Here is a 14923-nt window from a genome sequence, read left to right on the forward strand (position 1 = left end):
ACTACTGTTATCGGTGTGTGCGTGAGTGTCGTAAACAAAAGACACCCGATATCTATGAAACACCCTGTGATGCTAATTACCCGCCTATTCGAAGATTCAGCGCCGTTCATCAGACGCGAGAGACGCATCGATCTCGACACACAGATTTCTATTAATTCACATCGAATAGAATTTATATAAGTTAAATTCATTCAAGTTAAGAGTACAAATTATATTACAAAACCAAAGCAAGTCTTTTCTAACAAAGAAAAGAAACGATTGTTATCTTGGCGATAAATGTATTTTTGCTCAGAGCGTTTTGAGATGCAATATCATGTTTTATCAGTTCAAACGTTAAGGTCAATGTTATTCGGTTCAAAATGCTTTAATTGAATTATTCGATATGTGAAAATGTTACTCTGTACTACAGCAAGTTCCAACGAACTTTATTCATAACATATAATATAAGTATTATTTTTTGTTGTTTTGTTAAAATGCAAATGAAATGAAATAAATGTAATTATTAATTATTTCAGTCTGTAACCGTATTTATTAAGCGATTGTTACGGAATTTGCAAGCACTTACCGATAATGAAATGATGTGAATAAAAAATTTGCCATGCGACTTAAAATATACTCTTTCTACATAATATGGAATGGGTTTCTTAACAAGTTTGAATAAAAGTTTGTTTACTATTCTCCAACTAACTAAATAACTGAAACACTAAAACTAAAACACTAACAACTAAACATTAAAAAAACTCTCAAACTAATATGCCTCTTTTTTGTGTACACATTTATAGGCACAGAGAGTAAATAATTACTGCCTCACACAGAGTGTGTCCAGTAATTAGTTCATAAATATCAAATAGAAGCATTGTATGTTCTCCGCAGTTTCGAAATACTCCCATGAGTCAACGCAAACCACAAAGATAAAACATTTAAATAATCTTATTATTCATTCTATATGCGATTTTGTTAAAATATATTTCACTTTTTTGTACAGTTCGCATTCAAATTTAAAGGATAAGTGCAACATATGTATATAAATCTTATGATTAATTTATATCTTATTATTATAATAGTTAGTTCCAACATCATTTATTAATTGCAATGCCAAAATAACCAAAAAATCGTTTGGTTAATATACTAAATGCTTATTTTTACATTTGAAGATATTATCATGCTTTCCTCTAGTACAAGTTATAATTTTTTTGTTATCAACTAACAGACAATTGTAATCTTATCATCACCAAAATGATATCGTACGAACAGAATCTGCAAATTAAAATTGAATGATAGTAAATTTAATTATTTATTTCGTTATTTATTAACTTTCCATATTTTAACACTGAATATCATTATTATAATTCTTATCTTCCGAATTTAAACCATCGTATCAGAATTTCTTTATGGTTTAAATACTTGTTCATTTATCTACTTCTATAGTATATAAATATATAGCTAAAATTATAAGTCAAGGCCTTCGACTTTATATATAATATTTACACTTTGATAATTTGAATGCGGGATTATACTCATATAACATTTTTTCGGAACATTACTCATGCACCCTCATCTATAAGACGCGACTATTTATAGAAATTGCTTTTCTGAGCATAGTTTAGGTTTGCAATTTCTGGATACTTGGGGACACAAATGTCACTCACCAGAGCCCGCAGTTGAAAGCCACAGATTCTTCCATAGATTTTTCAACGGGTGCGAATAAAAATAAAATGAATATAATACTTTATGATTTCAGTTCGATTCTGTACGCTTAGCAAATCAGTTGTCAAATGGATATCAAGAAGGAGTTCGAAAAGATTTGGGAGTTTCTGATGAAACCCGATGAAAACCTGCATATTCCATTGCTTTATGTGATTGGTCCTTTGAGCATAATTGCATTAATAATGCTCTGCTGTTGCTGCTACTTCTGCATTAAGGCCTGCCAAGACGATCCCGATGCCTACATTGTTGCCAGTCATGTGCCATCAGTGCGTCCTCGTCAGCCGAATAGCGTTCTACGACACGATCGCGTTCAGACTGATAGCCAGTCCACGCAGGCTAGTCCAAGTGCCGAGCTGCAGGGAAATGTCGCGCAAGAGATCCATGCCATGTATAAGAAGCGTAACTATCAAGTACCGCAGTAAATAAATTTGTCAAAATATACGAGCAACAATACACAACATAACATACCTGCTGCACCTTAAATGCTACTTAAAGTGTGAATGAGTGAACGTGCCTTGGGTTTTGTGACTTGTCTTGTGTGCGGCAGGTCATAAATTTTGTCAGAATACGCTGGCTGCACTTGTTGTGCTGACGTTTCTTTTCACGAACCGCAAAATTTAGCGTCGCACAGCGGGCTTTTTTGTGTGCTAGCCATCAGGCGCAGCACGGAATGTGCTAATAAACGGCATTCGACATTTTCAGCTTGACTGACAGACGCTTAACGAGCAAGTAAATGCAAAGAATTTTGCTGATTAAAGTGCAATTAATAATTGCGCTTATGGCGTCAGTTGAAGAACCATATAAATGAGTCAAAGATTTACCGACAATAACATCAAATCACAAAAGCATTTAATCACAATTCGCCAGAAAAATATTTTTGTGTTGCAGTGGCAAAAATGATTTGTTCTATTGTGCCACAAGCTGACCCAATGAATCTTACAAGCAAATAGCTATTCTGAATGTATCTATCAGATATCTATCATCACTCTCTCGTCTCTAGCTGACATCAAGTATACGCTGCAGTATACTTTATAATATCAGCGTTATCTTTGCTGCTGCTTGTTACACACTACAAAGACTTAAAATTTAATTCAATTCGTGAACTGAACTTTAAGCAATTATCACTTACAGTTCAGCAAAATATATTCATAATTCAATTCGTCAAGTTGTCTTGAAGTTCTTTTAAATGTAATCTTTGCTGTATGTGCAACTCAAATGAAGTTGAATTAGCCAAGTTTTGTGCAACACAAGCTCGTAACTGGTCACCTTACTAGCCAAATTGAAACGCTAAAATAATTTACGGGCCAACTAGCCATGCTCCTTCCTCCCCTTTCCGCTACTATTGCCAATGTCCTGGCATCTTCTAGCTTAATAGCTGTGGCACGTTGGACGGGATGCCACCGAAATGCTCCCAGTTGGAAAATTAGTTTAAAAATACGTCGGCAGCGTGGCAAAGGACTACATGAAATACTCGACAAGGGGGTGCAAGAATAGTTGTGGCACGGGCCACTTGCCACAGTCGACAGTGTCTGCATCTTTGTTGTTGTTTTTGACTTCGTTCGGCGTTTTTTTTTTTTGGTTTTTATAGCGGCGTGCCGCATGCGTTTTGGGTGGCATAAAAATTCACTTTGCCAGTCATTTGCTCCTCTCTCCAAAGGGGCAGTTCAATAAACGTGGCCAAAAAAAGAAAGAAAGAAGCTAAACTTCAGAGCCATGCTCAATAAAATTTCGTGTTTTACAATTTTATTATGTGACGCCTGTCGCGCGTCTCGGCTACATCAAATATTTAATGGCAGCTCTCTCTCTCACTCGCCGTATCTTTCTCTTTTTAACAGCCCCATTCTCTTAGTTGCCACAAGTGGGCACATTGTTCGCGCATGGCGCTTAAGTAATTGCATTTTAGTGGACACACGTTGCATACTTGACCGAACCTTTAAATCATTCTTCAACGTTGCAGCGTTCGTGGCGTTTGTTTATCTTGCAACCATAAATTAACGCATTACCCGTTTTACCCCCGTCTCCGAATCTCATTGTCACTGTTGTCGCTGTCATTGTCCCTGTGCCAAGGCAGGCATCGAACTGTTTGCATTCTGACCGTTGCATTTGGCCATGCAGCTGCTGCCATCAAAGTCGTGGCCATTGTGGGGTTTACACTGTGGCCAAGCTTGACCACAATCGAAGTCGACCGGACACGAAAAACTCCCTCTGATCATTAATTGTCCAGCCAGCAACAAAGTGTTCTCTGTGTGTGTGTGGCAAAAGTTTGTTTGATTTACTCGTTGCAGGCACTTCAAAAGTTCAAACTTTGCCTCTTTTTGGTTGGGCTAAAACACCCAAAGAAATGGCTCTTTGTTTCCTTAGTTCTAATGAGCCAATTTAGTTGCATTCAACCAAACTCGAAATTGTTCTCTCACTCTGTCTACGCACTGGACACTCAACACTCGACACTCTACACTCAACTTGGCTTTGAAATGTTAAGTAGCTGCAGTTGGCGTCAAAATTGGTTTTGCTTCCGAGACAGACACACAGACTCACAAACTCTTGCGAGCTTGAAATAGTTTGCATAATTGTTTAAATTAATTTATTAGAATTGAGACAACAAGTTGAGTTTTGCATTTTACGAGTATTGTTTCTTGTGACGTGTGGACATCAGATACTTGCGACAAGCATCCAACGAGTGCCGATTGAGGTAACACTCTTGGCTAAAGTACTTGCTACACTGTCCGCACTGGAATTGCCAACTATGATGACCCATGGTACGCTGATGTGAGCGCAGATTGGAGCTGTTAATATTCAAGAAACATGTATAATTATGTCTATTAATGACTTTTGAAGGATTTATAATAAATATGTATAATTGCGTATGGAAGATGTGTTTAATATAAAATAACAAATAACATAATATTCTGTCGGACAAAATCAATTGATTGGCCATTCGATCAAATTGATCAGGAACCTTATGATTTCTGAACGAGTTTCTTAAAATAATGCAAAACTATAATAAGAAGGAAAAACTAACCCATAAAAAACTGTTTTTTTCCACATTCGTGAGCTGTCTGAAACTATCGGAACGTAGAAATATCGCACAAACTTTTTTGGTACATTTTTGTGACACGCGATATTTTATCGATGTGAAATTGAAACGGAGTAAAAATAGTAAAAATTTATAAAAAAAAAAAGCCAAGCCATGCACTTTGCATGATTTTGATCGCTAGCCTATTTATAATTTGGTGGTTAATATTTGTTTACATTCTGCGCAGTTGTTTGCATCAGTGCACACACTTAATATTTATTGTTACTCATTTGTTCCATTTTTTGCTGTGAAAACGGTAATTGATCGAATGTGGCTATGCAAACAGGGCATTAGATAGTCTTCTTTGATATTCTTCTTCTTGCTGCCCAAGTTTGCTAACTTTTTCACCCCTAAACAGCTATTTGGTGGAAATACACCTTAGAATCGCATTGATCAAGCAGATGCATTTGGTTCAAATAAATATAACCTTAAAAGTCGTTTCCCCTGTATTGCGGTTACCTTTTCTAGTGTTTATCGAAATGACACCAAACTTTGTATCGTACTTCTGAAAAATCGTATCGATTCATCGAAAGCATTGAACTTTCTGTGTGTGACATGTTATTACTACATTTGGCGATATTTACCGATCTGCAAACGACTTTTGGCAACCCTCATTGGGGCAAACAAATGGCTTCTCACCGGTGTGGATGCGCTTGTGTGCCACCAGCATCCAAGAATGATCGAATTTCTTATTGCAATCCTCGCATACAAATTGCTCGCCGGGTTGCTTAAAGCGACGTCGCTCTGGCGTCTTTTTGGCAACCTGTACGGCTTTCTGCGATGCCTCCGCTTGAGCTTGTTGCAACTTTAGTTGCTGTTCGGCACGCTTCAGATAATCTGGCTTGCGACCACGCCCACGGCCTTTGATTATTACCTTAATCTTACCAAACTTGGCGCCGCAATGCTTCTTGTTCTCCGGAAAGACGACTTCTTGGCCAGGAAACTCGAGTTCCCAAATTGTATGACTGAATTCGCTGCCCGGATTTGTTTCAATGTCCATCAACTGTGTGTCACTCGCCTGCTCCATGCGACGACGCTCCACAATGGACACATTGTCGCCAGTGCGCCAATCGGGGTTCGGTTCAAGGTTGCCATAGTAAAATGTGTGACATCCGGGTTTTGACTCGCCAGTTGCGAGTTTAAAGCTGCTGTTGGAGCCGCGGTGACTGCCGCTGCTGGGAAAAGGACGCGGCATGGGCGGCATGTTGGGCACCACGCGGCTAATAGCTGTTGGAAAATGCAAAATATAAATAAAAATAGTATAAATTAATTAGTCACTCAAGTCTTACCCTCATAGCGCTCATAGAAATGCTCGATCTTGCGATCGTAGCGATGCGAAAGCAAGCTATGAAAGAGTTTTGGCATCGTCACAAAGTAAGTAAAAGTAACACCAAAGAAAATATGCTTTGCCTTGACAACTATCAAATTTTCAGAGATGCCAACTCGATAAATAAATAAATAGTGTTGTCAATTGGCAGCACTAATGTTTATCGAGATGGTAACCCTGAAATCAAATAAATATCAATTTACAAATTGCTTTGCAAGTTAAGCTTACAGTCGAAGCTTAAAGCGATTGTTAAGCAAAAGTTGTGCAAGGAGCCTTCATGAGGCCACTTAAAACGAAACACTTAAACAATTTTCTTTCTCAACATTTTTGTTGAATGGCAGGGGATAGTTGCTTGCAAGGCGATCAGAGTGCTCATGAATGTGGTCGAGAATAAAATTAGTTGGCCCAATGTATGTAGAGTGTGTAGGTGTGTGTGCATTTGTGTGGGGGCGAGACATGCAAAGACGTTTGGCAATTTCCCTGTAATCCAACTACTGCCACTCCCCCCTTGTCTCATGTTTCTGCTTGAGACACGCTTTAAGCATCGAAATTGAATTGTAGTATTTGAGTTTTCTTTGGCATCGCTCGTCGGACTGCCTTCAATAAGCTCTTAAGTCCGTCGTGCTATTCCATTGTGCAAAATTTTCAATTGTTTGGCAGTTTACGTTTTATTTATTTGCTTTTTTCATTCGTGTGTGTTTGTGTGTGTGTGTGTGTATGTTTTAAGTGTGTTTTGTAATAAAAGCCGGAAGAAACATTCGCTTGCCCAACTTGTTCAACAGCTTTATTTCATTTATTTGGCACTTTATTACCCCACGTTCATTGCTATTGCTGCTCTTTCTCCTGCTACTCTTGCTTTTAAATGGCTGAAGGACCACAAAATATTGGCCAGCAAATTACTTGGGTAATTTAAAATGCAGCAGCTCGAAATATGGCCAGAGGCTATTGCAAAGAGATAACGCATGCAATTTGCCAGTTAAACATTAATTCATTTTGACAATTGCAAATTTACTCAGCTGCCTGCCTCTCTTTTTCTATCTCTCCCTCATCTCTTTGGATGCTTTTCTTTGAGTCAGGCTCTTTCCTTCGGTGCGCTCTAAATACTTTATGGACAACTATGAAATGCACACAGATGCACATTTTTCATATTGTGTGTTTCATAAATTTTTATTTGCTCTGTGAGACTAACGACAAAATCGCATAAATGTTTTCGACTGTCAACAAAGGCCAACATGAAAAGCAAGTGACTGTCATTGCAATGAAACGATGCACAGTGTGCTTAGTGTGTATACGTGTGTGTGTGTTTATTTGAAGTTGATTGTGTGTGTATATGTCAGTTGGACTATTAAAAATCTATTTCAAGTACATTGAAATTGCTTGCTTTTGCTTGCAGTGCGCAATCTTGGCACAAAACAGCGCACTTTATGTGAGTTGCAAAAAAATTATTGCATACTTTTGGGCTGGGTGATAAAGCAGACTTGTCTCTGCTTCTTCCTGCATTTTGCCCTGAGGCTGCGCAGCTGGCAAATGAAAGCACATCAAATGAATTCCGACTGACAAGATGTGCTTTGCATTTTTATGCTCTGACAGTGGCCACTAATTTGAAGTTTAGTAAACAATAGCAAGGCAACAAGACACTGCAAATGAGTTGTGGGTCAACACAGACACAAGAGAAACTCAATTTTCCGCGGACTATTACAATTTTTGCATGATGTGCTTTGCGTACTCATGTTTAAAAGAATATAAATTTTGTTTAAATTTAGTCTTACATTAAATTTATGTTATAACTATTTGAGAAAATCCGCTGCACTTTACTGGCCCACTTAAAGCTTTCGTTAAAGCATTCGTCGCTATAAATCCAACTCTTTGCTCCCAATGGGCTTTTGACCAAGATTGCATTCAAATTTAGTCATCAACATATAAATGAAGTATCGCAAATCGTGGCAATTGGGATGTCAACGCCTTGTCGGTGCTCAATCTTTTTAGGCCATACGATATCAATGTCTAAGGGAAAATTCTACATTGCAATTTTCCATTTTGAAATGTAATTACTTTGGCAAAGCTCAAGAAGGATTTGCGTGCTGAAATAAAATAAGTTCAAATTTGATAAATTACTTAAAAATTGTGTTTGTCTTTCATTTAATATTCCACAAATCCCAGGCAAATATTAAAAAAAAGTCTATAATTTAATCAAATCAGTTTTTGTCAACAGGACACGACTACATGTCTAACGTTATAGTGAAGCCATAACGACCCAAATTGCCTGCAGGCGTTGTCAAATTAAATTTGCATGCCGCAATTGCATGCAACACAACCAACAACAAAAAAAGTGTCAAAGTCTGTAGTTGGTTGAGTTATTTACTAAAGAAAAACACAATTGTTTGTAGCATTTGTGGCATGACCACAAAATTGGACTTTGCCCGACTCCACATCTCTCCCCATCCCCCCTTTGGCTGACTGAAGTCAAGGGTTTAAACAACCTATATGTCGTAGGCAAACAGAACTTATTTTTCCTGTACGAGTTGATTTGAAAATTTGTTAATTTGCGCAAAAGTTTGCACTGCATTTCTAGCCGCTGCCGCTGCCACTGCACTATGTTGAATTTGACCCGTTTTTGTGGCCAAAATTAAAATTTTTGAAATTAACAAGATTTTTGAATGCAGGTTTCTTGTATAATGAAGGTTATTACTATAGAAAGGTATTTTAAAAAAGTGGGCGTGTCAACGCCCACAGAAATCGAAAAAAAGCGAATATCTAAAGCAATTTTTAAGTTAGCGACCCCAATTTTGGAACTCAGGATGAATGTCCTATTTCAAATGCGTCCTGCAAATTTGGTCCAGATCGGATAAAAAATATGGAAGTTATTCAAGAAAAAAAAATCGCAAAGGCTTGACCAAGGGCTTGTTTATCATTTTGCGAAAAGTGACGCTTTTTTCAGGGTTTAACGCAAGTAATCTTAATAGGATAGCAAGATCAACAAGTTATGAAAGTGTATTTGGCATTTTGTTTCTCGCAAAAGCTTCTTGCTTACGCCACACTTCTAGCAGTTCTGCAATTCTGATCAAAATGTTGCTCCCTAATAATTCAAATTACGCAAAAAACCGCAAAAAACGCATAATGAGCTTACATATTATGAATTCAGAATTGACAGATCTACAACATGTATATGGACACTCACTGAACAAATTTGAACATTTTAGTTATAACCTTTTGGAAAGTTCAACTTTCTTTCGAAAAGTGACAAGGGGAGAACACTTGCTAAATATACAAATTGTTAGAAAAATACGAACAAAACACGCAACATATTAGTATCAACACATAGTAATAACTTGAAGAAGTAATATTCCTTTTGAATTTTATTATTTAATGATTTTTTGTGGAAGATATGCCAATTTGAAGTTGCACCGCAAATTTAACATTTAACACTGCACGTGGTGTCCGCTTACAACAGCTAACTTTAACAGCTGTTATTTTAACATTAAACTGTTAAGTTAACATTTTAGGTATACAATATCGCGATTTGATCATTTCTTAACATGGTAACATTAAAAAAACGGAATTTTGAATACTTGCGAAAAATGAGTTTTGGCCACGAAAACGGGTCAAATTCAACATAGTGCACTGCCCCTGCGACGTGTGTGGCATAAACAAGCCGTGCCGCCATCGGAGAGATCCCAGCTCGGATTTGGTCACTGTCCGGCGGGCCTTTCGCCTGGCTGGGCGATTATGTGGTTCTCATGGATGTGGTGCAGCAAAGTGAGACTTCACTTGACTGTAATTAATGGATACGAGCATAAAACAAATGTTCAAATAATGTGCAAGCCCCTGTATGGCACTTTAGTTCCAATTTGTGACAAAACTCCTAAATAGATTCAAACATGGTTATTTGCAAAACTTTAAATTGTTATTTTCAATAATAGTTTTAATATAATAATTACCAATAAAGAATAAAGACTCATCGAAAAAAACATATTCAGCTTTGCTTAAATTTAAATAAGTTATATACAATTCAATAATTTTGCATTATTTATTATATTCATTATTTATATATAGATACAACATTATTATCATTGGCTGAAATAAATGAAATTGAAAATAAGAAATGCTTCTTGGGAGCATCATTATTGAACATTTGTCAAATTTGAATTTTAAAACAGCAACTATTGCGAAGAACGTCGCTGTATTACGGGTCTATTACTTGGCCCGAACAGTTAGCCAATTTGTGTTGTTGTATGGCAACCATAAATAAAATGGCAACCAACCATCGCTCCGTTTATTCGAATATCTCTGAGTTTAGCCCATAAAACAGCCACAACAACCGTTGTCCGTTGTGCAATTGCACATTTTTCGCATCAATGCAACATGACAAATGTTTGTTTATTGTGGCTCTTGCCACCGATAGAATTGTGGCCACCGTACTTTTCCGACCATTAGTATTCTGATCTTGTGCCTTGCTAGGCGATAACTTATAGAGTGCACGTATCAAATAAATTTGCTTCCAATTTTCGCTTAGCCCATTGATAACAGCTGGTGCTCTTTTGCTGTCCGTTTCAATGTAGTTGCACCGCCAGTCTTAGTGTTAATCCTTGGTAATATACACACAGCAAATAATTAAGTTTACAGCAAAATCAAATAAATAATAATGGAATTAAACATAAATACGCTCAGCATCAGTTGGGAATTATTACAGCTGCAAATGATATGAAAATCACTTAAACACACAAATTGCTATTGTTTCCACTGGGCAGCAGCAATCACATTCATGCATAATGCAATTACAAGGCAATTGTCCAAAAGGCTTATTAGGTATTAATGTACTGGGCTAACACAATTTAAGTGAATTAGCCTTGAGACTTATTAAGTCTTAACAAATGTTATTAGTTATCGTGTTGCTGCTCAGTGGAAACACGTCGAATCCAACAATGAATAAAAAATAGAAGGACGCGCGCGTGTGTGTTTGTTTATTGCATTGCTCATAGTAAAGAAATATGCAATGCATATGCAAATTTAATTTACCCACATACGCTCGCACACACACACACACAGAGCCATAGTCGTAGTATACTTTTCAGCGCCCCTAGGCATTTAAAAATGAATTCTTTTCGGCGTTGCGAATGCGTCTGTGTATGTTTATATAAAAATAATCACACATGCAAATTAATAATTTCAGTTGGTGTTCCCTAGGTTTGCCTGGCACTTTTTGGACCGTTTGCAGAGCAAATTTTCAAATCAAAAATGTTGCACATAAATAAAATAATCGAGCTCAAAGCCTTTTTTTGTGTTAGCAATTTGCCATGCATTTAGTTAGGGGCTAGAGCTATAAATTGTTTCTGTTTTTGTTAGCAAATCTGTTGCGCATTCCGGGTTTTTGCTTATCGTGAAAATAATTTATTCGCTGACATAAAAATGCAATCCAGGTCTTAGTTTGGTCCATAGCCCATTGATCAATTTATCAATTTGCCACTTAAAGCCCCAGCTCATATATATTGCAGTTGTTTTTGTTTTTTTTTTTTTTAGTTAGTATTTGCATTTTGTTTGCATTGTTGTTGAAAATAAGAACAATAATAATAACTGTTAATTTACATGCCGCAAGTGTCAACAGGCCGCTGGCAATTTGTAATTATGGTATCCAGATTTATTTTACTTTATTTTATTTGATTTATATTCGCATTTTCGCATTTTTGTGGTTTAAATGCAATTCTTGTTGTATTTTTTTTTTTGGTTTTAATGGGCACAAAGTACTTCATAAAGTGCATTGGCATGCAAATTATGTTAAGCTCATGAATTTATAATTTAATGAAGACACTTTGTCGCCATAATTGGTCAGAACAACGAGCCATGTTGCCATAATATTGTTCTTAATTTAATAAATGCGATACAGCGACTGCGATTGCAACTCCAAGCGGCGACTGCGATTGGTGGTGCGCTGTGATTGTGTTTTCATTTATTTATTTTACATTATTATTGTTGATACATACATATGCACTTAATTATATTGCAGATTTTCACTTTTCGCATGGCAAATGCTCTCGCCTGGCCTTTTAATGCACAGCCGCAATCAGCGTGAGGCTAACGATTAAGACTCGGCAACAGGATGCTGGATGCAAATGCAACGACTTCACTGAGTGAGAGCTCCTCAACTTCTTTCATTTCCGTTTATCTTTTTCATCAAACAGGTTTATACGTTTGCTGTTTACGTGTTCTGAGAGCCACAAATTCTTCTGAAGCAAAATAAACATTGCATTCTTTTAGGCGGTAGAAATAAATCAAGTGCAATTTATATTGACATTCTTTAAATTATGAGTGCTTAATTGATTGCAATATCTATAGATGTAGTTAAGTTATTGCCTTCGATTTTTATTTCATGAGATTCCTTGCGGCATAAACTTATCTGCAGTACTGACATCTCTCTCAGTTTTCATTCTTGCATGTGTTTCAATTAACTTTTTGCCTTCGCCAAAGACGGCAGATATGTTATGAGAATGCAGTCGGTCTCGAGGTGGCTGCCTTGTATTATAAGCAGCTTCTTCGCCTGTTTAAACATAAAAATGCGACGCTTAACATAAATAACGCGTCGTGTCAGTTCTTTTTTGTGCTATGTTTGTGTTTGCTGGGTGGCAGAGGCAGTGGCAGTGGCAGCGACAACGTTTGAGGCAGGTGCAAGTCAAGTTAATTGTTAAGTGCTTGCCACGTAGAGCAGCTTGGTCGGGATTAGCAGGCACTGCAACAAGACTGCTTTGTTTTAAGCATCAAAGTTTCGCCATGTTTTTATGTGCATGCAGCAAGTGCCTCGTATCATGCACAAACTTGCCACAGCCGAGAGCATCGAGCAGCAAAGCAATTTATGTGGTAAGCCAGATCAAAATTCAAAATGGAAACAAGAAGAAAAACTGTAAATTATAATTGCATATTTTCATATCTTACAATTGACGCCGTCATACTTGTGGCTGGCTCCTCGTCGCAGTTTAATGAGAAATTAAGCGTCAGCACTTCTTATGCATGCAATTTCCACAACTTTTAAATTGAAAACTGTTTTTACCGGGTTCGTTAACTGAAATTTAACATTGTACGCTTGGCATTCAAAAGGCAAACTGAAGATCTCCTTCTTTGGCAGCAGCTGTTCCAAATCCATTTGCATTTAGCCTCGGTCTAACACAATGCTTTCAAGTTTCGTCCATTGTGATAATCGAAATGCGTTGAACTTTCAATTCTATAAGATGCTCTTGGGTTGTAGAGCGTACACTTTTGCTTATTGGCGATAAAGATTGGAAAAGATTCTACGATTAAGAAACTTGAAACAAACTATTAAAGTATGTGAGAGTATTAAAATATTAAAATAAAATGTTGTATATTTTTTAAGCAAAGTAATTATTACTGCAATTTCCATAAATAATTTATTATATTATTAGCTAATTTTAAATTTTTGTACCTTTCTAATAGTTTTTCTAGCTTTCTTCCATATAGATATCCCTAACAACAATTGAAAAACTTTGCAGCCCAGCTAATGCACACACATTTTTTTATAAACATCTTATTTGAAAATAAGGTTCAAACGACTTCGCAAAAAAAAAAAGAAAAGAAAACTCTTCGAGAGAGAAAAGAAAACTTGAACGCCTCGAGGGTCGGGGGGGTTTTTAAGCAAAGGAGTGGCCGATAAGAAGCTGCCAATTGTTGGACGCATGTTGAAGTTGCCTTTGGGCTACGGCAAACTGGCTGTGAAAATTATTTCACAGTTCAAACGATTTTCATGAAATTAGTTTTTCTTTTGGCCACTTTTGGCGTACTCACCTGGCATTTGGATTCGCACACGGATTGTGCTTCTTTCTGATTGTGATTGTGATTGGGCTTGAGAGATTGTTATATATGTACATATGTCTATGTGTGTGTGTGTGTCTTTTGCCACAACGATTTTCTCTCAGCCGAAAAATCTCATTTGCTGCTGCTGGAGCATACAACTTTGGCACGTCGCGACAAAATGAAGTCGGATAAATTACCTCAACTCCCAGTTAATTCAAATACAATGCGACTACGTCTACGATTAATATTTTATAATTTTGCGCACGATTCTCAATCTCTGTCAGTGGCAGCTAACAGGACTTACTTAGATACAGGTTTTTGCATTTTGTGTGGCAGTGAAAGTTGTTCCTCTACGTCAATTTCTATTTCTATTTTGCGTTGGCCATCGCTCGAGGCGACCAGACATGAATTTGTATGTTAATTCCGGCCAAGGTTTTCACGTCCGATTTGCACATTTTTGTAAGGAAAATGTATTTTACCGTCATTCTCAAGGTTATGACAGTGAAAGGCTTTTTTCCCTTGGGCCTATGGTTCAAATGAATATTTACTTAAAGTGGCCTCAAAATGAAGTGCAGCCTTTGTCTGGCCACTTCATTCAATTGCATTATGAATAATTAATTGCTGAACAATTGCTGCACAATGTCAGGGCCATCATTACGTCAAGTGAATGAGCACCGTTACCCATTAGAGTTGCCAAAAGTTGCCTCATTCCAGCTTGATTACTGTCGCAAAACGAGGACTTGAAATTTTTGGCAGCTGGTTTTGAATAGGAGGAACATTTTGGGATGATTGTAATTTTGGTGCTAAAAATACTCTGTTTTGTAGTAATATTCCTTAGCTCTCTTTTTATAACCTACATTACTTTTCTTAAGTAAACAGTAACACTGAAGCTTATTTTTGCCAGCTTTTACATATTCCATTTTTTCAATGTTATCTCAAAGTTTTGGCAAGTGTCAGCGCCTTGTTACAACACTCTATACTCATTCAGTTTTTATAAACTGTAAGCAAAATACTGCACT

General features: G+C 37.0%; 1 protein-coding gene and 1 long non-coding RNA gene across 4 annotated transcripts; one reads left to right on the forward strand and one right to left on the reverse strand.

The window, feature by feature from the left end:
* Positions 1-4260: 4260 nt before the first annotated feature.
* Positions 4261-6231, reverse strand: LOC132785403 (zinc finger protein 354B). 3 transcript variants are annotated; one of them, XM_060791492.1, is made up of 3 exons: positions 6070-6231; positions 5420-6007; positions 4261-4490 (listed from the first exon to the last, which is right to left on the reverse strand). In XM_060791492.1, exons 1-3 carry the CDS (start codon positions 6143-6145, stop codon positions 4357-4359), a joined length of 798 nt encoding a protein of 265 aa, XP_060647475.1. In that variant the 5' UTR covers positions 6146-6231; the 3' UTR covers positions 4261-4356. The 3 variants fall into 3 exon arrangements, with proteins under 3 accessions (XP_060647475.1, XP_060647474.1, XP_060647476.1); XM_060791491.1 differs by having other exon boundaries at positions 4264-4490; positions 5365-6007; positions 6070-6230; XM_060791493.1 differs by having other exon boundaries at positions 4306-4490; positions 5655-6007.
* A 6639-nt stretch (positions 6232-12870) lies between these two features.
* Positions 12871-13359, forward strand: LOC132783879 (uncharacterized). Its single transcript, XR_009632220.1, has 3 exons — positions 12871-12956; positions 13072-13149; positions 13225-13359. It is a non-coding gene; the product is annotated as an uncharacterized LOC132783879 (long non-coding RNA).
* The last annotated feature ends 1564 nt before the right edge of the window (positions 13360-14923 follow it).

The sequence above is a fragment of the Drosophila nasuta genome, chromosome 2R, assembly GCF_023558535.2.
Source record: "Drosophila nasuta strain 15112-1781.00 chromosome 2R, ASM2355853v1, whole genome shotgun sequence".
Lineage (NCBI taxonomy): Eukaryota > Metazoa > Arthropoda > Insecta > Diptera > Drosophilidae > Drosophila > Drosophila nasuta.